The 23634-nt window shown below is 46.4% G+C and overlaps 3 protein-coding genes and 1 pseudogene across 3 annotated transcripts; all 4 read right to left on the bottom strand.

Moving 5' to 3' along the window:
• Positions 1 to 4521: 4521 nt before the first annotated feature.
• LOC133222212 (olfactory receptor 5G3-like) lies at positions 4522 to 5452 on the bottom strand (annotated as a pseudogene).
• Positions 5453 to 11909: 6457 nt separating this feature from the next.
• LOC133222218 (olfactory receptor 5AP2-like) lies at positions 11910 to 14010 on the bottom strand. Its single transcript, XM_061371719.1, has 2 exons — positions 13879 to 14010; positions 11910 to 12824 (listed from the first exon to the last, which is right to left on the bottom strand). The coding sequence occupies exons 1-2, from the start codon at positions 13963 to 13965 to the stop codon at positions 11910 to 11912; spliced, it is 1002 nt and encodes a 333-aa protein (XP_061227703.1). The 5' UTR covers positions 13966 to 14010.
• A 3308-nt stretch (positions 14011 to 17318) lies between these two features.
• LOC133222217 (olfactory receptor 5AP2-like) lies at positions 17319 to 18308 on the bottom strand. The gene has a single exon (XM_061371718.1). It carries the CDS (start codon positions 18276 to 18278, stop codon positions 17319 to 17321), a length of 960 nt encoding a protein of 319 aa, XP_061227702.1. The 5' UTR covers positions 18279 to 18308.
• A 3930-nt stretch (positions 18309 to 22238) lies between these two features.
• On the bottom strand, positions 22239 to 23223 carry LOC133222211 (olfactory receptor 5AP2-like). Its single transcript, XM_061371714.1, has one exon. The coding sequence runs from the start codon at positions 23221 to 23223 to the stop codon at positions 22264 to 22266; it is 960 nt and encodes a 319-aa protein (XP_061227698.1). The 3' UTR covers positions 22239 to 22263.
• Between the last annotated feature and the right edge of the window lie 411 nt (positions 23224 to 23634).

Raw genomic sequence — 23634 nt, 5'->3', positions numbered from 1 at the left:
GGAGAACATCAGCTCATAGTGCTGAAGGTTTGGGCTCCTTCAGAAAGACCACTCAAAAGTGAGAAGCTGAAAGCAGCTTTTCATGCAACCATGGAATGGTTTGGGTTGGAAGGGAGCTTAAAGCTCACCCAGTTCCAGCCCCCTGCCATAGGCAGGGACCCCTTCCACTAGAGCAGGTTGCTCCAAGCCCCTGTGTCCAACCTGGCCTCGATCAGTTCTATTGATGAATCATTTCTAATGCAGCAGAGCCTCAATGCTCAGCATCCATAAAGCACTTCCTGGAGAGAACAGGAAAGCAAAATGGATGTAGGCAGTGTCCTGGCTGTGTGTTTGCTTCTATAAAGATTGCTGATAACAGCTATTAACTTCCTGAAGAAGGGTTTATATTCTGCATAGATGGATAGGAAGTAATTGCCTAGAAGATATTAGTGTTGGTTTGTTCTTTTCAGAGCAATGGGAAAGAAACTTTTCTTCATAAATCTGTGCCTAAAGGGGATTTAGGAACCTGGAGAGGGCTTGGGACAAGGGCCTGTAGGGCCAGGCCAAGGGGAATGGCTTGAACCTGCCCGAGGGGAGACTGAGCTGAGCTCTTAGGCAGAAGCTCTTCCCTGTGAGGGTGCTGAGGCGCTGGCACAGGGTGCCCAGAGAAGCTGTGGCTGCCCCATCCCTGGCAGTGCTCAAGGTCACAGGGGCTTGGAGCAAGCTGCTCCAGTGGAAGGGGTCCCTGCCCATGGCAGGGGTTGGAGCTGGATGAGGTTTAAGGTCCCTTCCAACACAAACCAGGCTGGGATTCCATGATCCAGGCCCCTGGAGTTGTCCTTAATACACAAACATGCCAACACACTGATCCTCCAGCTCACTGGCTTTGGGCATGAGCCATCTCTGTCAAGCAAGGCAGCTGTAGAAATGCACTTTGTTAACAAAGAAGAAAGTTTCTTCCTTGTTATCCCAGCTAATTAATCTCTGATGGCTTGTTATGAAGAATGAGGTAAGTCACATCCAAGTCTTCTGAGAAGCTTTCGTGGTGATGAGGAAACTTCCTTGGTAACCCCCAGAAGGTCTTGTTAAAGCTGATGACTCCTGGCAGGGTGGTTGGTCCCCAGGGACCACTTCTTGCTTTGTCAGAATGAGCAGCATCTCTTGTGATGGAAATAGCTGTGAGTGCTTCTATTGTGAAAGCCTGGGTCTGGGGCCTGCTGGAGGGGATTTCTGTGCCCATACAAACTTGGTCATACCCGCTCTTTAAAGACACACCCCTGACTTCATGACATGTGCAGATAATGTGGTTCTTGCTAAAGGGGTGCTTTGTCCCTATCTACTTTTGACCCCTAATAAAGGGAGCTGTAGAAGCTCATTGCATTTCTCCTCACTTTTGGACCTGCTAAAGGGCTCCTCATACTTTAAAATTCTTGTCATTATTTGCCTTGGGATGGATGTGCTTGTGTCTTTTAAGCTGTGAGGCAAGTTGAAGTCCACTACATCCATCCTCCATGTCTGACTGGCTTTCAGAAATGTGGTTTTCCTATCATTATGAGTTTGGGATTGGAGAATAAGCATGGGAATGGGGTCGCCTGCCTCAGCATCTAAAACTCCTTGTCCAGTTATGAGATAGTCAGGTCCCTTCTAGGAGGGAGGGGAATAAGAGGATGTTTTGTCACATCCTAGGGCAGTTGGTGAGGATGGATGTGGTCCAGAGCAGGTCTGAACATCGGAAGGACTTTTACCATGGACCCTCTGTCCGTGGTATATGCATCTCAGAATAGCTTTCTCTGGATTCAACTAATTCCAGTCAGGATCTGAAGGCCCACTGGAGGTCAAACTGCATCAGCTGCCCCCCTCAAACCTAATTTCTGTTGGTTTTAATCCAAAAGAGGGGACAAGAGGAACCGGCCTCAAGCTGCACCAGGGCAGGGTTAGATGGAGCTGAGGAACAATTCCTGCCCCAGAGGGTGCTCAGGCATTGGAACAGGCTGCCCAGGGCAGGGCTGCAGGCACCGGCCCTGCAAGTGCTCACACACTGTGGAGATGAGGCCTCAGTGCCGTGGGTTAGGGGTGGCCTTGGCAGTGCTGGGGTAAGGGTTGGACTGGGTGAGCTTAAAGGTGTTTTACAACGTGGTTGGTTCAATGAGTCCAAAATGAGCCCAGTTCATGCAGCCTGACCCCAGCCTCTGATGGGGATGGAAACACAGTGAGGGGAGGATGCTCTGTGTGTGTGTGTGTGTGTGTGTGTGTGTGTGTGTGTGTGTCTTCACACTTGAACTCTTGAAACTGCTCTCTTTGTCTGAACAAATACTAGAGATACAGGAACACACCTTCACCGAGCACAGATGGAGACACAAAACTCTGATTTAATGACTCAACTTTTATTTATCTAAATTTGAAGAAAATGAAACTATTTCAGATCTCCTAATCCTTCCTCCCAACAGTCTTAAAAGATTTATTTTAATTTCCTTTCAGTTGGACTAAAACTTTATAAAGGAAAAATAATAATTTAGGATCTAAGAAACCACTATTTTTTTTGCATGTTTTCCTCTAAGTTGTGGTTGAAAGTACCAGTTAAGTTGCAGGGAAGGAGACAGATGCAGTGAAATGCTCCAGGTCAGGTTTGGTTGCCCTCCTATAGAAATGTGGTGCCATTTACTCTGTCCTGAAGGGTTGGGGACATTGCCATGCACTTGACATGTACATCATGCAACCTTCAGAAGGGTTGGGTCATTCTGGAGCAACATCTGAAAGCTCAGAGGGAGCCCCAGGGGCCCCTCCAGGGTGTTAACAGTCAATGTTCAGGCAACTAAACTCAATCCCAGATGCCTGTGTGCTTCCTGACCTGGGTTCATGCAATCTGACCCATTCTACCGGTGTTCATGTGAATGTTTCACTGGGATAATAGTCTAGGATTATGGAATTATGTCTGTGTGGCTCAGTACAGAGCATGAAGATATAACTGGGACAGCTCAGGAACAGGCACATGTTGCTTCATGACTTCTGGTTGCCCAAAGCAGTGGTAAATGCCCCATCCCTGGCAGTGCTCAAGGCCAGGTTGGACACAGGGGCTTGGAGCAAGCTGCTCCAGTGGAAGGGGTCCCTGCTGGTGGCAGGGCTTGGAGCTGGAGGAGCTTTAAGGTCCCTTCCAACCCAAACCGTTCTATGATTGTATGACTGAAGAGACACAGAATACCTGAAAGAATGGTGTCCCATTCTGTTTGATTTGCAGGTTCTCCATGTGCTTGATCTTGCAGATGAGGGTAAATCTGAGATTGCCTACTGTGAATTTGCAGCTTGGGAAATTCCAGTTAGAAACAGATGGAGGTAGAAAACCCTCACTGTAAGAGCAGTCAAACACTGACATAGGGGCCAGAAAGGTGTGAAACCTCTGTCCTTACTTATCCCCAAGCCTTAGGAAAACAGCCATCGTCTGGGTTAAATAATAACCAGGGAATATCAGGAAGCTTTGGGAACAAAGCAGGATTCAGCTGATTGACCCTGGGTGCCTCTTAGTTGTGTGTTGTTAAGGAATCAGCAAATGCTTTGATCCTGGCTTGATTCAATTCAATCATGGAGCTTCTCCCTCCAGCCCAAGTTATTTCATGTCTCTAGGATAGCCCTCAGGCTCACCCATGGCTCCAGGTTTCACCATGGTCCTGGCAGAGGCTGCAGCTCTATGGGCTGAGGTAATGCACACATTGGAGTAGTTTGGGGTGGTTTATGTATGCAATGTTTGCCCATCACCCATCAGCTCTCTGTGCAGGAAAGCAAGAGGAGAGACATCAGGGCAGGCAATGTAATCACTCTGGGCTGCCATACAGCAGGTCTGGAGGCTGCAGAATAACTCCACAGCTCCTGTGCTTTGTTGTGCTCAGGCTGCCATGGAGATCCTGGCTTTTATTGCTGCCAACAGGGAGCTGGAAAGCCAAGGTGTGGAGCAGGGGACAGGGGTTCCTTGATAGGATCTGCCCTTTGGTGGGGATTCATGACTCCCACTTCTTCAAACTCTTTCAAAGCGCCTTCATTCATAACAGAGGTCACCCAAGTACTATATTTAACTTGAATTCTTTGCTGTCTGAAATGAAACGAAGTGAATAGAGGTGGAAATCATTTAATGAGGTTTGAGAATCAAAATTTGTAAATACTTTCTCCACAGTGTGCCTGTTATTTGCTGTCCTCTCCATTTATCTTGCTATAAATGTTGGTGTATTTTTCTTATGGCCCCAAATGACTTCACATTAAGTTTAAAAAGGGGTTTCATTTAGTGGAACAGTAGAATTCACTCTGTGTTTATTCTGATTTGCCAAGAAAAAGGAAAGCAACACACACCAAAGCCCATACCTTGACTCAGAGCAATTGTAAAAGCCTTTGCAATGTTCATATTTGTGTATTCAGCTGGTGATATCAAATAAGCCATCACATAAGTTCAGCTGCAGAAGACTCCCCAACATGTTGTCCATCTAAGGCACTTCCCAAACAGGTGAGCACCTCCCCACATCTCCATTCTATCTGAGCCTATACTGGGAGAGTTCAAGATCATTTTATTTTCAAGAGTCTCCTCAGAGCCTCTTTCACCTCCCTATTCCTCAGGCTGTAGATCAAGGGGTTCAGCATGGGAGGCACCATGGTGTAGAGCACCACAGCCCATTTATCTGCTCCTCTTGAGCTGCTTGAGATGGGGTTTAAGTACGTGAAGAAGGATGCCCCATAAGAGATACTGACAGTGGTGAGGTGGGAGGTGCAGGTGGAGAAGGCTTTGCGCTTGCCCTCGGCTGAATTGATGCTGAGGATGGTGGCGATGATGGCCACGTAGGAGAGCAGGATAACCAGGCTGCTGGACACACCAAAGAGAGATGCTGCAGTGGTCAGGATGATGTGGCTGAGGGTGGTGTCAGAGGTGGAGAGCGAGATGAGAGGGGAAATGTCACAGAAGAAGAGGTCGATGGTGCTGGAGCTGCAGAAGGACAGGGTGGACATGCTGATGGTCTGTGCCACGCCATTGGTCAGCCCCACGAGGTATGAGCCAGTCACCAGCTGGAAACAGCACTTTGGGGACATGACAAGGGGGTACAACAGGGGATGGCAAATGGCCACGTAACGGTCATAGGCCATTGCAGCCAGCAGAAAGTACTCGGTCATACCAAAGAGATCAAAGAGGAAGACCTGAGCCATGCACCCAGCATAAGCAATGCTCTTTCTTCTTCTGTGACATCAAGTCAACCAACATCTTGGGGGTGATGATGGTGGAACAACAGAGGTCTACAAAGGCCAGGTTGCCCAGGAAATAATACATGGGAGAATGGAGGTGGGTTGTGGCCCTGATTAAGATGATGATGCCCAGGTTGCCCACGATGGTGACAAGGTAGGTGAGCAGGAAGAGCAGGAACAAGTAGACCTGAGTCACCGGCTCCTCTGTGAACCCCACCAGGCTGAACTCGGTCGCTTGGGTGCAATTGCTTTGTGCCATGGGCTGGATGGGGCTTTCTGTGTGAGCTCCTGGCTGGAGGTTTCTTCTCCAAGAGGCAGTGCTGTCCCAGGTGGAAAAGCCTCTGTGTGGTGGGAGCTGCTCAGAGACAGTCCTGCAGGATGGAAAGGGAGAGTTCAGGCACAGATCAATGAGGAACAGGTTGGGGAAAGTCCTGTGCCAGCACAGGTAGAACAAAGGGGTGCTGAAGCAGTTAAACACCATGGCACAACGTGGTGTGTGCTCCTCTGGCTCACCTTGAGATGTTGATCAATGACCTCTATGGAAAGCAGTTGGTAGGTTGCTCACCTGAATAGCTTTACCCTAGTGCTGCACTTCATTGGTTGCATTGGTGCTGAGCCTGGGGCTTGGAGACCATCCGGCTCAACCTGGAACACAGAGAAACGTGGTGCTTTCACAGTGCAGAGTTGATCCTTCATCCTCTCGTGGGAATTTGCCAACCACCCGCTTCTTCCCTCTCTGCTAGTTTTCTTCCTAACTGGAAATTGTCATACATTCCTGAACTATGTAAAGTGCAGTTTGCAGAGAATTGGAGGAGCCTGTTCTAGTGAATGGGTACGCTGCCATGGCAAGGGGCTGGACCTGGATCAGCTCTAAGTTCCTGTCAACCAAAACCATACTATTAACCTAGGCATTCTTACACAGAGGTTTAGGTTGGTTTTCCCCCTCCCTCCTGACACATTTTGTTTGCTTTAAAAGCTTTTTCTGGGTTCTTTGGCTGTTCCTCAACACTACAATAGAAACAGGCAACCCCAGAGCTCAGCAATCTCTTCTTAACGTTATGCTTGGTAGGGAAAAATTCATCTTTCAGACCTGCCTCATCTCAGCAATTGGGAGCACCCTGAATGTCCTGTACATTGAAGCTTCTGGTGCTTCCAGGGGCCCTTTGTGCGCAGAGGAGAGGAAGCCTCCTTAGGGTGCTTTCCACCAGGGTGATCTCCAAGCCTGCCTTCACTGCAGCAGCATCCTGGGAAGCCCAGAGCATCATCAAGAACTGGAACCCAGGACCCTGTAGTAGGGCAGGAGGTGGAGGCAGGAGCTGCTGCTTGTTGGCAAGAGAGAACCACAGGAGATGATGGCTCAGCACACACTGTCCTTGCACAGAGAGCTCAGAATGGGCTGGAAGATGCTGCCCCTCACTTACATCTCAGCTCTGTCTCTGATGCCCTCCTGATGCTCTCAGTGATGGATGTGAAGATGAACGTGCCTGGAGCTGTGCAGGGAGCCTGGGAATGAACCAGCATCAGCAAACCCCCTTCCTATTTCAAGTGATGTGGGGATGTGGGGACTGTGAATCTCCTTGGGCCCCAGGAGGGTGACAAAGCCCACAGCAGGTCATTATCTCTTCTCTGTGCTGCTTGGTTTGGAGAAGTGTACACAAAGGAGATGACCTCAGCTTGAGCAAGCAACAGGGCTTTGGGCTCCCTTAGAGCAAACCACAGAACAACCCCACCTTTCACATCCACTTTTGGAGCATTTCTGAGGCACCTACAGCTTCACAGGTGCCATAGTTGACATTATGATGGCAGGGAGGTGAGAGGGACCTTGCCAATTGGAGCTGGTACCAGGGTCCATCAGCAATGTCAGGCACCACAGGCAATGAACCAGCTTTCCGCCCATCTTCAATTCCTTGTACTTAAACCATAGCTCACAAGTTTGGCTGCAAAGGAGCCAACAGAAGATCGTGGTGAGCTTGCTAACAGTGAGGTAAATGCTGTCCACTATTTCTTCTTCATCCAAGCTTCTGTGCTCACATCAACCAAGGCACTCAGGTTGGCCAGGCTTAACTTACCCTTGGTACATGCATACTGGTTACTCATGGTCACCCTCGTGTCGTTCCTCTGCCTGGAAAGGCTTTCCTGGGGAATTTGTTTCTTGAAGTCTCTGGGGACTGAGGCAGCCCCAGTCCTTGTGCTCTCCTTGATGGTGCTGTTAACTTTTTCCACCCATTGTGCTGGAAACTGAAGGCAGAAAGGAGAGTTTGAGGGAGAGGTGCCCGATAGTGGAAGAAAGGAGATGGGAAGGATCAGATGGGAAGTGCGATAAAAGGACTGTAATGGGCAGCAAGAGGGGGAAAGGGCTCCAGGGAGACCTTAATGTGGCCTTTGAATGCCTTAATAGGGGAGTGAGAAAAAGCTGAAGGGGAGCTTTGGACAAGGGCCTGTAGGGCTTGAACCTGCCCGAGGGGAGACTGAGCTGAGCTCTTAGGCAGAAGCTCTTCCCTGTGAGGGTGCTGAGGCGCTGGCACAGGGTGCCCAGAGAAGCTGTGGCTGCCCCATCCCTGGCAGTGCTCAAGGCCAGGTTGGACACAGGGGCTTGGAGCAAGCTGCTCCAGTGGAAGGGGTCCCTGCCCATGGCAGGGTTGGACTGGAGGAGCTCTGAGGTTTTTTTGACACAAACCGGTCTGGGATTCTGTGAAACAAACTAACACAGGGACATCTCCAACTCCATAAACTAAAATCTCTTGAAGTAAGTAGACAGGGAACTGTTTCCTGACTCCACACACCAAGAGCACAGTATGGTGGGTAATACGTGTCACAACACTTGGACCTAGTAGACAGATATCAGTGAAAAGAATTTTGTTTAGGTACTACTGCAGTTCTGGTGTTGATTTGAGTTCAGGTGGTTGCTGTTTTCTTGCTCTTCTCATCACTGCTCATAGCAAAATGAAAGAAAAACACCAAGAAGATGATAAAAACTTGGTGTGGGGACGATTACTGTCTTAGTGAAGTCAGCAAAGGCAAAATCAACATTTGGAATGGGTTATACATGAAGATGTTAACAAGGGGTAACTCTGAGTGTAGAAATGGCTTCAGGAACTCTCTTTGCAATGCTGAAATCCTGTTAAGTAGCCTTAGGAAAGCAACTTGAGAAAGTTATGAGAATAATCAGGGATGAATCATGTGGACATTCACTTGTCACCGACTCCCTCCGCTCAACGAGGGAGAAGGAGGAAGACATCTCCTTAAATCCGTATTTTTGCAGCAAATTGTTCCTGGGCTTTATCAGTGTACCTGGAGATGAAGAGATTGATGCTCTGGATGGATTTTGCTTGTTGTCAAGCAAAGGGTGTGAAATCAGCTCTGAAAGGCATTGTGGTGCTTGGGCATCTGAGAGACATGGTGTGGATGAGCCATCCCTGATCACAGCTACTCAGCAGCAGTGATGAGCAGCTCCTAGGATGCTTCTGACATACTTGTGGGCTATACAAAGAATTTAGTCTGACCTTGGCAGCAGAATGAGAATGGGTTTTAGAGACATTTCAGATCTTGCAGAGGCTGCTCAAATGGGACACGAAGCACAAGTGACTCCATCTCTGGATTTGCTGCTGTCCCTCTGTGCACACTTGGGAGCCCAGTTTTCCATCCCCAGTGGGGTTATACACATGCAGTGCCTGGATGTCCAACAGCTGAGCTGGTGCCTTTGGGCTTCCACTGTATTCAAGGTCGAGAAATGGGCATTTCCAGGCTATGATGAGTTGTGCCAGGGTGAACTAACAGCCTTTATCCCCCTGAGCAGCCTCAGCTGGGGCTTCATCCCCACCCCCTGCCCAATTGCCCCCCCTCTCTATTTAAGCTCACTCCAGGGAGGCTGAGTTTTATTAGAGGCACTGTGGTTTCCTGTTTAGCAGGAATTGTGCACTCTTATGAAATCCTTTGATGGTGACCTAGGCTTGCTAATGGATTTCCCTAGGCATTGCTGAACCTGATCCTGACCAGGGGGTATACTTTATCTGGATTGACATGTTTTGCCCTTGGACCTGCCTCATCATCACCTGGTTTCCTGATGCTCTGGAGTCTTGGCTGAACTTGGCCCAGGTCTCTGTTCCTGCCATATTTCTGTAGTTCAGGTACTGTGGGATGGTCCCTGTACACCCTGATGTCCCCTTTGAGTTTGTTTAAAGAGATGAATGAGACAAACCCCTATGGCAGTCCCCAGGCTCCTGCAGAGTAGAACCCATCATCCTTTGCACCCAACAGTGCTCACTGCTCTGACTGTCCCTCTCTCTTTGGAGCGTGTCCCTGCATGGGCAGAATAGAAGATAGCGTTCTCAGTGAGGGAAATAGAGTAATGAATTGAACGCTATATACAAGTGTCATCCTCTGGTTCATAGTGCCTTCTCCTTTACCAATATTAGACTTTGATGGAGTGGAAATCTGGTATGTATTTGGTGTGGGAATTTTGTGTCTACAGCCGGGAGTTACTACATTATGTAGACCCTTTCCTCTGCAAAGATTGAAGCAGAATCATGCAATGATGCTTTCAGTATAAAAGGTATTCCCAGAACCTCAAACCTGTTTCTTAAATTGCTGGAATTGACAATTGTGCCCCCCTGCACATTAGACTGAGGTTCCCCTTGGACAATCACAATGTTGAATCCACTACATACAAGGCTATTGCAATCAAAACCTCTCTTGGGAACATAGAGCCATGATAAATGTTTGAGCATTTCAGTTTCTGTGCTTTGAGAACTTTATTAAAGCCAAGAGGAAATAAAGACACCAGAGTGGGGTAATGAACCCTACAGATGACACTTCTCTTCTAGGCTCCCTTTCCCACCAAATCTTGGGCCAGATGATTTCTGAGTCCCAACTTGGGCTTTTTGTGGCTCTAAGATTTTATATGTATAGTCTAAGCAGCAATATCCAACAAAATAGAGGAAGAAAACAAGGTGTGGTGCAGTTTTTATAGGAAGTACTCTGATATGACCTTATAGCAGCCTTCCAGTATCTGAAGGGGGCCTATAGGGATGCTGGGGATGGACTCTTCATTAGGCACTGTACTGATAGGACAAGGGGTAATGGGTTCAAACTGAAACAGGGGAAGTTTAGATTGGATCTAAGGAAGAAGTTCTTTCCTGTGAGGGTGCTGAGGCACTGGAATGGGTTGCCCAGGGAGGCTGTGAATGCTCCATCACTGGCAGTGTTCAAGGCCTGGTTGGACAGAGCCTTGGGTGCCATGGTTTAGTGTGAGGTGTCCCTGCCCATGGCAGGGGGGTTGGAACTGGATGATCTTAAGGTCCTTTCCAACCCTACCTATTCTATGATGTTATGATTCTATGATATCAAAGGTCTCTGTCCTGCCAAGCTCCTTAGCATCTGATTATATCGGTTTTGCCTCCTTCACCGAGCAGAGGTTGAAGCCACTTTCCCACAGACAAATGACAACATCTCATCTCTTGCTGCTGTTTGCCAGAGCACACAAAAAAAACTGTTCACCATCTGTATTATGTTCAAAATATCAGTTAATTCCCACTCAGAGCAGGTAAAGGAAAGATATTTTCCCCCATTGGTGTGTTTTGGCTTCTCTGAGACCCAGACAGCTCTCGGTTAGGATTAATTCTGTGTTCAGGATTGTCTTTCATCTGTGGAAATGAGCAACTGTCTTACCTCCTCTATGAAATACACTATTTGGTATTTCCCGTGTGCACTAGCACGAGTTAAGCATGGGCATGGAATGTGGGTGCTTGTCTCGTGCCTGAATTCTATGTATCACACCGTTTAAGTAAATGGCAGTTAAGATGAATGTAAAACACCACTTAAAGTGAATGGGATGACCCCTTAATGTGCCCAAATTGTCCTTAACAGTGGGTAGCCTCAGCACAGTTCATCATGCTATATTATGAATGATATTGTCTACGCTTTCTTCCTTTAAGTGAAATCTCTTGTGAAATTGCAGCCAGGGGAGGGATTCCCCTTGACATTCAAAGGTGCAGCTTGAGACCTTGATTCACACACCCTCTTCTCTTTGAAAGGCACAAACAAATGCAATGAATCTTTTGAAACCTTTTCTCTGACTCTTTTTCAGCAAGCAAATGTAAAACTGCACTTCCTCTTCCCTCCCACCCCAGCAGCTTTAATAAAGAACTCACAGGTAAGAGGGAGGGATTTTATTGGAGCTGAGGGACAAGGTCAAGAATCTTGGAAGAAAAATAGATACTTATCAGTGGCAAAATTTATAATTGAGGAAAGCTGATTGGTGTTTCCTGTGAGGAAATGAGGTCTGGGACAATGCAGGGTGATTTCTTCATACAAGTGACTGAGAAGTGAATTCAAGTTTGAGGTTTCACTATTCTTGGTTTCCTTCGGAGGAAGGATCATAGAATCATAGGACAGTTTGGGCTGGAAGGGACCTCCAAAGACCATCTGTTCCAAGCCCCTTGCAATAAGCAGGGTAATCTTCATTTGAGATGCTTGTCATGGATAGGCACATCTGGGACCGGTCATTGTACCTGCTTGAATCTGAATCAATTTTCGCATGGTCTTGATGTGATTTGGGGAGTCTCTTTCTCATTCATCACTGTCCTTGGCTTTTGTTCAGTATGTGCAGAAGGACCTACATCAAATCATGCAGATTATTGGGAAAATTCCATGGTTTTAGTGCCCCATAGGCTGTCTCATTTGAGGTGAATTGTTCATGTCCTCGATGACAGAACTGTTTAATGTTGCCAGCGGTTTAAGAACCTTCTCCCGCACCTCACCAGAGCCTCCTTCACCTCGTTGTTCCTCAGGCTGTAAATGAGTGGGTTGAGCATGGGGTTGACCACAGTGTAAAAGATGGAGGCTACCTTATCCAGGCTACTGTGACTAGATGGAGGTTGTAGGTACATGAAGAATGTTGTCCCAAAGTACATGGAAACAGTCATTAAATGGGATGCGCAGGTGTGGAAGGCTCTGGCCCTGCTCTGTGCTGAGCACGTCTTCAGCACGGTGCGGATGATGGAGATGTAGGAGAGCAAAATGATCACACTTGCCCCCACGATATTGATGGTGAATAAGGCAAAGATGACCATCTCATTGATGTGGGTGTCAGAGCACACGAGTTTGAGCACAGGGACTACATCACAAAAAAAGTGGTCGATGCGGTTGGGACCACAGAAGTAACCTCCAAAGACGCACCACATGCAGATGATGGCACTGAGGAAGGCGAATAGGTAGGATGATGCTATCAGCTGCCAGCAGACACGGCTGGAAATGATGGTCACATAAAGCAGGGGCTGGCAGATGGCAACGTGCCGGTCATAGGCCATCATGGCCAGCAGGTGACACTCGATAGTAGCAAAGAAAGCGAAGGCAAGGAACTGCATCATGCAGCCAGAGAAAGAGATGGTTTTGTCCTCTGCTAACAGGTCTGCCAGCATCCTCGGGGAGATGACTGTGGAATAGCAGATGTCAGTGAAGGCAAGATGGGTGAGGAAGAAGTACATGGGGGTGTGGAGGCTGGGAGACACCCGCACCAAGATGATAATGCCAAAGTTCCCCACGAGAGTCACGATGTAAATCAACAGAAACAAGACAAAAAGAAGGGTCTGCACACGAGGGCTGTCTGTAATTCCCAACAGGATGAATTCAACCTGGGTGTGATTTCTTTTCATGACCAGGTGTTACCTGCTGAGGCAAAAGCAAGAGAATATCACACTGATCAAAAGCATATCTAACTCCAATCAATGACCATTTCAACTGTGACACTTTAAAATACTCCAATATATTTTGTAACCAAAAGATATATATTTTATGTTTTTCAGATGAGGTTTTCAGGAGAGAAGAGGCAGTTTGTTGAAGCAGCAAATGGCATTTCTGCTTTTCTGTGCTGAGAATATTAAACCTCTGGATTTAGTGAAGCACACGGGTTTGAGCAAAGAATCACATCTTTATTTGCTTACAGTTTGAAGGAAATTTGTGTCAGAAGACACCTCAGAGTAATTTCATATGATCTCATGTAAACGTGGAGCAAGAGAATGTCCCAGTCCCAGTGAAATCACAGCTTACAGATGAATGACCTCTGGGCATTTTCTCTTAGGTTTTGATTATCATTCAGTCACCAAACCCCATTTATCAAACTATTGGAGCTTATTCACAATAGATAACACTCGCACTGGTAAATTAATGATTTATACCTTTCTGAGCTACAGCATGCTGAAGCATCCTAAGCACATAGGAATTGGGTTGCTTGCTTTAAAAAGGAACTGATATTACAATGTGCTTATTCCAAAGGCTATTTCTTAGTGACTATATTCTGCTGACAATCTGAATTGTTGCATTTCTTTATAACAATATAAAATTCATCCTCATTGAAGTCTTGAATAAACCAGTGCATCTTGCTTTAGCTGCCTATGTGAAAGAAACACAGCCTGCACCAGACATTGCTCCCTCTTCTCATGAAGAAAACTCACTTTGGTAAGGCTCTTCTCTGACAAAGACAGTAAAAAGACGACCTGAGGACATGCAGAAGCAAGCCCACTGCCTCAGTGCAGGTGAGGCTCTGCTTTCGGTTGGTGTTACCTCCTGTGCCTTCCTTCTGCCAGCGAGTGATGGGACCCAAGAGTTTATCCCCAGTGCAGCAGAGAACATCCACGCACCAGCATCAGCTCTGTTAAGCACCTGATGTGAAGAGAGGGGAGCTCCTGCCAGACTCCAAGAGCCCAGCTTGTGGTGCTGGGGCTGTAAATACAGTTGCATGTGCTCTCCTGGGAGGAAGCCTCCAGGGCTGCTCATGATTTCCCAGAGGAAAACAAAGAGAAGGAAAAGCAAAGGGTGTGAAATCACCTCTGAAAGGCATTGTGGTGCTTGGGCATCTGAGAGACATGGAGTGATGGAGCCATGATCACAGATACACAGCAGCAGTGATGACCAGCTTACATGATGCTTCTGACATACTTGTGGACCATTCAAAGATTTCACTTTCACATTGGCAACAGAATGGGAATGGGTTTAGAGACATTTCAGATCTTGCAGAGGGTCCTCAAATAGAAACTGAAGCACAAGTGACTCCATCTCTGTATTTGCTGCTGTCCCTCTGTGCACACTTGCGTGCCCAGTTTTCCATCCCCAGTGGGGTTATCCATATGTAGTGTCTGGATGCTAACATCTGAGCTGGTGACTCTGGGCTTCCACTGCATTCAAGGGTGAGAAAGGGGCATTTTGAGGCAGGGATGAGCTGTCCCAGGGTGAGCTAATAGGCCTTTGTCCTACTGAGCAGCCCCAGCTGGGGGTCCATCCCCACCTTCTGCCTGTTTGTGCCCCATCTCTATTTTAGCTCAGCCTAGGGAGCTTGTGCTTTATTAGAGCAGTTGTGTTTTCCAGTTTAGTAGGAGTTCTGCACATCTAAGGAATCCTTTGATGGTGATCTAGGCTTCATTGTGGATCTGTTTAGTGATTTCTGGACTGGATGCTGAGCAGGGGATTGACTTGGCTTGGTCTTGTGTCTGCTTCATCATCACAACTTTCCTGATGCTTTGGAGTCTTTGCTGCTCTTGGCCTAGGTCTCTATTCCTGCCCTATTTCTCTCTCTCAGGTACTGTGGGATGGTTCCTACACACCGTGGTGTTCTTCTTTGTCTCTGTTTAAAGAGATTAAGGAAACAAAGCCCTGTGGCATTCCCCAGGCTCCTGCAGAGTAGAACCCATCACCCTCTGCACCCAACAGCCCAACCACTGCTCACTGCCATGGCAGTCCCTCTCCATCCAGACTGTGTTCCTGCATGGCTAAAAAAGGAGTTATTCTTCTCTGTGACAGAAATAGAGTACTAAGGGGAACTTTTTCCCAATATTTATCTCTGGTCGTTAGTTAATTCTGTTTTACCAAGTATATTATTAGACTTTTATGGCAGGACCTCTGTTATCTACCTGGTATGGGAATTTTGTGTCTACAGCCAGGGGATTCTGAATTTTCAGATCCCTTCTTTGCAAAGATTGAAGCAGAATCATGCAATGATGCTTTTGTCATAAAACGTATTTCCAGAACCCCAAGCCTGTTTCTTGTGTTGCTGGAATTGACAATTGTTCCTCCCCTGTACGTTAGACTGAGGCTCCTCTTGGGAGTTCCCTGAGCTGAATCCACCACATGCAAGACTATGGCAATCCAGGCCTCTCTTAGGAATGCAGCACCATGTCTAGGTAAACCTTTAAGCATTTCACATGTCTCTGCTTTGGAATCTTTCTTAAACCAAGGAGGGGATAAGAACACCATAGTGGGGTAATTTTTCAAGCAGCGATGACTCCTACAAGTGACACTTCTCATCTAAGCTCCCTTTCCCATTAAAGCTTGGACCAGATGATCTCTTGAGGTGAAACCTGGGTTCTTTGTGGCTCTATGATTCTATTTGTACTATATGTCTCAGCTACAGTATGGGACAAAATAAGAGGAAGAAAATAAGGTGTGGTGCAAGATTTCTCTGTCCTGCCAAGCTTGTCAGCAAGTAATTACATCAATTCTGGCTCCCTCACTGACACAGGTAGAAGCCACTTTTCCCCAGACCTCTCACTACTGTTTTCCAGAGCACACAAAGGACACTGTTCACGACCCGTGTGCTTCCCAAATGTAAGTTAATTCTCACTCCAACAGGTAAAGGAAAAATGTATTCCCACACCAGTGTTTTTTTGCTTCTTTCTGACCCAGACAGCTCTCAGTTACGATCGATTCTGGGTTCAGTTTTATCTTTCATCCATGGAATCTTTCTACAGAATTAATTCTTATGGGAAATAGACAATTTGGTTTTCCTGGTGTGCTTGAGCATGAGCTGGGGATGGACATGGGATATAGGTGCTTATCTCCAAATGGAATTGCATGTATCACACCATTTAAGTAAACGGCACTTAAGATGAATGTAAAACACCCCTTAAAGTGAATGGGAGGATCCCTTGATGTGCCCAAATTGTCCTTCACACTGGGTGCTCTCAGCACAGTTCATCACTGTTATTATGAATTCTGTTGCTGTGTCAGTGACACCAGATAATGGCCCATGGTGAAACACACAAAAATGGACAAGTACTGTTTGTCTGTGGTGGCTCCTCTCTGTTAGATCCCGCTTTGGCTGATCCCTGGAAAAGTCCCAGCCCTCGGAGACCTTTCTAGGTATTGCTGGCCTCTTCTTCCGATGAGGGCTGGACCCCTGCATCAGAATGAGTGTGCATTTCTGCTAGTATAAAAGCCCGAGCCTCATGCAGTGTGTGGAGGCAGAACCTCATACCACCCAGGTCAACACTGCCTTCACAGGAACCCCTGCTTATGTTGAGCCTGCCACCTCGCACTGTGATGATGTTTCTCAGAGCTGGTTTCCTGATCGTCATTACATGGTCTTTGGGGTTGGTGAGATAACCAACCATCAGAATTATCCTTTACTGTATCTTTTGTTATTTCTGTATTTTCCCTGTATTACTAAACCCGTTGTGATTCATTATCAGGTTGCATTTCTCTCAACCCAGAATCCTCAAACTCTGGAACAATTGCCTACAATAACTAAGTGAAATCTCCTGTGAAGCTGCAGCTTGGGAGGGATTCCCTTTGATATTCAAAGGTGCAGCTTGAGACCTTGATTCCCACCAGCTTCTGCTCTTTGAAAGGCAAAACAAATGCAGTGAATCATTTGAAACCTTTTCTCTGACTCTTTTTCAGCAAGCAAATGTAAAACTACACTTCCTCTTCCCTCCCACCCCAGCAGCTTTAATAAAGAACTCAGAGGTAAGAGTGAGGGGTTTTATTGGAGCAGAGGGACAAGGTCAAGTATCTTGCAAGAAAAAGGCATCTTTATCAGTGACAAAAGTTAGGACTGAGGACAGCTGATTGGTGTTTCCTGCGAGAAAAAGAGGCTTTGGGTAATTGAGGGAAATTTGTTTCTACAGGCTGGTGACTGCAAAGTGAAATGAAGTTTGAGGTTCCTCTACTCTTGGTTTCCTTCCAAGGAAGGAAGATGTGACCTGGGGGGGGGTGGGTGTCATCTATATCTCATTAAATACTGTAATTGAGTTTTGTGCAGGAACTGTGGAAGAATCCACATCAAATGACTGGGATTACTTGGAAAATCCCTTTGATTTCATGCCTCATAGTCTTTCTCACTTGAGATGAAATGTTCATGTACTGGATGACAAAAATATTCTGTGTTGCCAGTGGTTGAGTAACCTCCTCCCAAACTTCACCAGAGAACCCATCACATCCTTGTTCCTCAGACTGTAGATGAATGGGTTGAGCATGGGGATGAGCACAGTATAGAACACGGAGGCCACCTTATCCAGGCTCCTGTGGCTAGATGGAGGTTGCAGGTACATGAATAATCCTGTCCCAAAGTACATGGAAACAGCCATCAAATGGGAGGCACAGGTGTGGAAGGCTCTGGCCCTGCTCTGTGCTGAGCACATCCTCAGCACTGTGCGAAGGATAGAGATGTAGGAGAGCAAAATGATCATGCTTGCACCCACTGCATTTATGGTGACGAAGACAAAAACAAGCATTTCACTGGTGTGGGTGTCAGAGCACACGAGCTTTAGCACAGGAACTTCATCACAGAAGAAGTGGTCGATGTGGTTGTGACCACAGAAGGAACCTCCAAAGGTGCACCATGTGTAGATGATGGCACTGAGGAAGGCGAACAGGTAGGATGCTGCTATCAGCTGCCAGCAGACACGGCTGGAGATGATGGTCACATAAAGCAGGGGCTGGCAGATGGCAATGTGCCGGTCATAGGCCATCATGGCCAGGAGGTGACACTCGATAGTACTAAAAAATGCAAAGGTGAAGAACTGAATCATGCAGGCAGTGAAAGAAATGGTTTTGTCCTCTGCTAACAGGTCTGCCAGCATCCTGGGGGAGATGACTGTGGAATAGCAGATGTCAGTGAAGGCAAAATGGGTGAGGAAGAAGTACATGGGGGTGTGGAGACTGGGAGACACCCGCACCAAGATGATAATGCCGAAGTTCCCCACCTGAGTGACAATGTAAATCAATAGAAACAAGACAAAAAGAGGGGTCTGGGCATGTGGGCTTTCTGTAATTCCCAACAGGATGAATTCAACCTGGGTGTGATTTCCTCCCATGACCAGGTGTTACCTGCTGAGGCAAAAGGAAGCGAAACATCAAAATATCCAAAAATGGAGATTCAGATTTGGACCATATCTACTTCCAATCGGTGACCATTAAAACTATTACATTTTAGTATATTCTACTATATTTTTTCACCCAAGTTATATATACTTTATGGTTTTATCTTGAGGTATTTAAAAAGTAACCAAGAGCACATTGAAGCAACAAATACTATTTTTCAGGTTTCTATGCTGAGGCAATTAAAACTCTGGATTTATTCACTGATGTTGGTTCTTTATGTTTTAGAAAAGAATCAGATATTCCATCACCTTAAGATTAGAGGCACTTTGTGTCAGAAACACCTCAGAAGAGCCTCATAGGATTGAACGTAAACCTGAAGCAAGAGGAAGTCCCATTCCCAGTGAAATCCCAGCTTACACATCTATGTCCTCCAGACATTTTCCCTCGGCTTTTAGTTATCATTCCAGCCACCAAATCACATTTATCAGAATATTTGAGATCATTTACAACAGACAACATTCACATGGATAAATACATGATTTATAATTCCCTGAGCTCCAGCAAGCTGAAACATCCTAAACCCATGGGCATTAAGTTGCTTGCTTTAAAAAGTACTTGATGTTATAAAAGGTTGATTCCAGAGCCTGATGTGTTAGTGACCATATACTGCTGGCAGTCTGAACTGTTGCATTTCTTTATAACAAAATAAGATTCATCCTCATTTAACTCTTGAATAAATCAGTGCCTCTTGCTTTAGCTGCCCATGTAAAAGAAACACAACCTGCATCAGACATTGCTCCCTCTTCTTTTAAATAAACCGCCCATTGGTAAGGCTGTTTTCTGGAGCAGCTTTCCTAAAGAGGACACGAGAACATGCAGACACAAGCCCACTGCCTCAGTGCAGGTGAGGCTCTGCTGTTTGTTGGTGTTACCTCTTGTGCCTTCCTTCTGCCACTGAGTGATCGGAGCCAAGAGTTTATCCCCAGTGCAGCAGAGAACATCTACGTGCCGGCCTGAGCTCTGTTAAGCACCTGATGTGAAGAGAGGGGAGCTCCTGCCAGACTCCAAGAGCCCAGCTTGTGGTGCTGGGGCTGTAAATACAGTTGCATGTGCTCTCCTGGGAGGAAGCCTCCAGGGATGCTCATGCTTTCCCAGAGGAAAACAAAGAGAAGGAAAAGCAAAGGGTGTGAAATCACCTCTGAAAGGCATTGTGGTGCTTGGGCATCTGAGGCATGGCGTGCATGAGCCAAACCTGAGCACAGCTACACAGCAGCAGTGATGAGCAGCTTACATGATGATTCTGACGTACTTTTGCACCATGCAATGTTTTCACTTTGACATTGGCAACAGAATGAGAATGGGTTTAGAGATATTTCAGATCTTGCAGAGGGTCCTCAAATAGAAACTGAAGCACAAGTGACTCCATCTCTGGATTTGCTGCTGTCCCTCTGTGGACATTTGAGAGCCCAATTTTCCATCCCCACTGGGCTTATCCACATCTAGTGCTTGGATTTCCAACACCTGAGCTGGTGACTCTGGGCTTCCCCAGAAGTGAGAAAGGGGCTTTTTGAGGCAGGGATGAATTGCCCCAGGATGAACTTATAGGCCTTTATCCCCCTGAGCAGCCTCAGCTGGGGTTCTCTCTGCCCATTTCCCCCCCTCTCTGTTTAAGCTCAGCCCAGGGAGGTTGGGCTATGTTAGAAGAGTTCTGGTTTCCAGTTTAGCAGGAGATGTGCGTGTCTTTGGAATTCTTTGTTGGTGATGTAGGCTTCAGCATGGATCTGTTTTGCAATTGCTGGTCAGGATGCTGACCAGGGGATTGACTTGGCTCTGTCTTGTGTCTGCCCCATCATCACCAACTTTCCTGATGCTCTGGAGTCTTGGCTGAACTTGGCCCAGGTCTCTGTTCCCGCCCTACTTCTCTTGCTCAGGTACTGTGGGAGTGTCCCTACGCACAGTGATGTTCTCCTTTGTCTCTGTTTAAAGATATTGAGGAAACAAAGACCCGTGGCTGTCCTCTGTTCCTGCAGGGTAGAACCTGCCACCCTCTGCACCCAACAGCCCAGCCAGTGCTCACTGCTCTGGCAGTCCCTCTCTGTCCAGACCATGACCCTGCATGGGTGAAAAACCAGTTATTCTTCTCAGTGAGGGAAATAGAGTAGTAAGGGGAATTTTATTTCCCAGTGGTTTTCTCTGGTCATTAGTTTCTTCTCTTTTAGCATGTATGATATTAGACTTCCATGGCAGGACCTCTGTTATGTATTTGGTGTGGGAATTTTGTGTCTACAGCCAGGAGTTTCTGCATGATGTAGACCCTTTCCCTGCAAAGACTGAAGCAGAATCATGCAATGATGCGCTCAGTATAAAATGTATTTCCAAAACCTCAGCACTGTTTCTTGTATTGCTGGAATTCACAATTCTGCCTCTCCTGCACATTTGGTTCCTCTTGGACATTCACAAAGTTGAATCCACTGCATACAAGACTATGGCAATCCAGGCCTCTCTTAGGAACATAGCATCAAGTCTGGGTAAATGTTCGAGCATTTCCGTTGTCTCTGCTATGGAAACTTTATTAAAGCCAAGAGGAAATGAGGATACCAGAGGGGGGCAATTCATTAAGCAGTGATGAGCCCTTCACATGACACTGCTCATCTAGACTCCCTTTTCCACATATCTTTGGAACCAAGTTGGGCTTTTTATGGCTCTAAGATTCTGTAGGTCTAGTCTAAGCAGAAATATCCAACAAAATAGAAGGAAGAAAACAAGGTGTGGTGAAGTTTTTAAAGGCAGCTCTCTGATGTCAAAGGTCTCTGTCCTGCCCAGCTCTTCAGCATTTAACTATATCCATTCTGGCTCTTTCATTCAGCACAGGTGGAAGCCACTTTCACAGAGACAAAAGACATCTCCCCTCTTGCTGCTGTTTGCCAGAGCACACTGAAGAGGCTGCTCACCATCCATATACTTTCTGAATTTAAGTTAATTCCACTTACTACAGGTAAAGGAAAGATTTTCCCCCACCAGTGTGTTTTGGCTTCTTTCAGACCCAGCCACCTCTCAGATACCATCAATTGTGTGTTCAGGATTGTCTTTCATCTATGGAAACTTGCCATGTTTAAGTTACAAGTGAAATGCACCATTTGGTTTTCCTAGTGTATTTTAGCATGAGCTGGGCATGGATATGGGATGTGGGTGCTGATTTCCATGTGGTACTCTATTTTCTCACCATTTAGGTAAAAGGTCACATCAAATGAATATAAAACACCCCTTAACATGAATGTGAGGAACCCTGGATGTGCCCAGATTGTCCTTAACACTGGGTGGTCTCAGCACAGTTCATCATCCTGTATTATGAATTATATTGTCTATGCTTTCTTCCTTTAAGTGAAATCTCTTATGAAATTGCAAACTGGGGAGGGCTTCCCCATGATATACAAAGGTGCAACCTGAGACCTTGATTCCCACCAGCTTCCTCTCTTTGAAAGGCACAAACAAATGCAATGAATCTTTTGAAACCTTTTCTCCGACTCTTTTTCAGCAAGCAAATGTAAAACTCCACTTCCTCTTCCCTCCCACCCCAGCAGCTTTAATAAAGAGCTCACAGGTAAGAGTAAGGGATTTTATTGGAGCAGAGGGACAAGGTCAAGAATCTTGCAAGAAAAAGACATCTATATCAGTGACAAAAGTTAGGACTGAAGACAGCTGATTGGTGTTCCCTCTGAGAAAAGGAGGCCTGGGATAATTGAGGGAAATTTGTTCCTACAGGCTAGTGACTGCAAAGTGAAATGAAGACTGAAGTTCCACTACTCTTGGTTTCCTTCAGAGGAAGGACGATGTGATTTGGGGACTCTGTTTCTTGCTCAATACTGTAATTGACTTTTGTTCAGGCACTGTGGCAGAAACTTCATTAAATCATGGGGATTACTGTAAAAATCCCTTTGGTTTGGTGCCCCATAGGCTGTCTCACTTGAGATGAACTGCTCATGTTCTGGATGGCAAAACTCTTCTATGTTGCCAGTGGATGAAGAACCTCCTCCCACAATTCACCAGAGCCCGCTTCACCTCCTTGTTCCTCAGGCTGTAGATGAATGGGTTGAGCATGGGAGTGACTACGGCATAGAAGATGGAGGCCACCTTATCCAGGCTCCTGTGGCTAGATGGAGGTTGTAGGTACATGAAGAATGCTGACCCAAAGTACATGGAAACAGCCATCAAATGGGAGGCGCAGGTGTGGAAGGCTCTGGCCCTGCTCTGTGCTGAGCACATCCTCAGCACGGTGCGGATGATAGAGATGTAGGAGAGCAAAATGACCACGCTCGTGCCCACCTCATTGATGGTGATGAAGGTGAAGAAGACCATCTCACTGCTGTGGGTGTCAGAGCACACGAGCTTTAGTACAGGGACAACATCACAGAAGAAGTGGTCAATGCGGTTGGCACCACAGAAGGAACCTCCAAACACGCACCATGTGTAGATGATGGCACTGAAGAAGGCGAATAGGTAGGATGATGCTACCAGCTGCCAGCAGACACGGCTGGAGATGATGGTCACATAAAGCAGAGGCTGGCAGATGGCAACGTGCCGGTCATAGGCCATCATGGCCAGCAGGTGACACTCGATAGTAGCCAAGAAAGCTAGTGTGAAGAATTGCATCATGCAGGCAGTGAAAGAAATGGTTTTGTCCTCTGCTAACAGGTCTGCCAGCATCCTGGGGGAGATGACTGTGGAATAGCAGATGTCAATGAAGGCAAAATGGGTGAGGAAGAAGTACATGGGGGTGTGGAGGCTGGGAGCCTCCCGCACCAGTGTGATAATGCCGATGTTTCCCACAAAAGTGACAATGTAAGTCAATAGAAACAAGACAAAAAGAGGAGTCTGCAGCCATGGTCTGTTTGTAATTCCCAACAGGATGAATTTAATTGGTGTGTGATTTCCTCCCATGACCAGGTGTTACCTCCTGAGGCAAAAGGAAGAGAAACTTCAAACTAATCAAAAATGGATATTCAGATTTGGACCATATTTATCTTCAGTCAATGAGCACTGTAACTGCCACATTTTAGAATATTCCAGTATATTTTCTAACCAAAATTATACATATATATTATATTTTTCAGATGAGGTATTTAGAAAAGTACAGTGAGTTTGTAAAAGAAAAAAATGGCATTTTTGTTTCTCTGTTTTGGAACAATTAAAATTCTGGATTTACTCAAACACGCATGTTTTCAGGTTTAAGCAAAGATTCAGATCTGTATTCACTTCGAATTTGATGGAAATTTGGGTCAGAAGACACCTCAGAGAAACCTCATAGGGTCTCATGTAAACGTGGAGCAAGAGAAATTCCCAGTCCCAGTG

Source organism: Neopsephotus bourkii, unplaced genomic scaffold (genome assembly GCF_033783945.1).
Source record: "Neopsephotus bourkii isolate Nb327-2 ecotype Australia unplaced genomic scaffold, CSIRO-AGI_Nbou_v1 NB_1580, whole genome shotgun sequence".
Lineage (NCBI taxonomy): Eukaryota > Metazoa > Chordata > Aves > Psittaciformes > Psittacidae > Neopsephotus > Neopsephotus bourkii.
Note: the sequence above shows the minus strand (reverse complement) of the source record. Positions and strands in the feature narration are given on the sequence as shown.

Excerpts from the sequence above, each read along its gene's own strand:
- LOC133222218 (XM_061371719.1), bottom strand. The coding sequence starts at position 13,965 with ATGAGCAGCCCTGGAGGCTTCCTCCCAGGAGAGCACATGCAACTGTAT. Across the intron at positions 12,825-13,878 it reads AGCTGGGCTCTTGGAGTCTG|GTTGAATTCATCCTGTTGGG; the intron begins GCAGGAGCTCCC and ends AATCACACCCAG.
- LOC133222217 (XM_061371718.1), bottom strand. The coding sequence starts at position 18,278 with ATGGGAGGAAATCACACCCAGGTTGAATTCATCCTGTTGGGAATTACA.
- LOC133222211 (XM_061371714.1), bottom strand. The coding sequence starts at position 23,223 with ATGGGAGGAAATCACACACCAATTAAATTCATCCTGTTGGGAATTACA.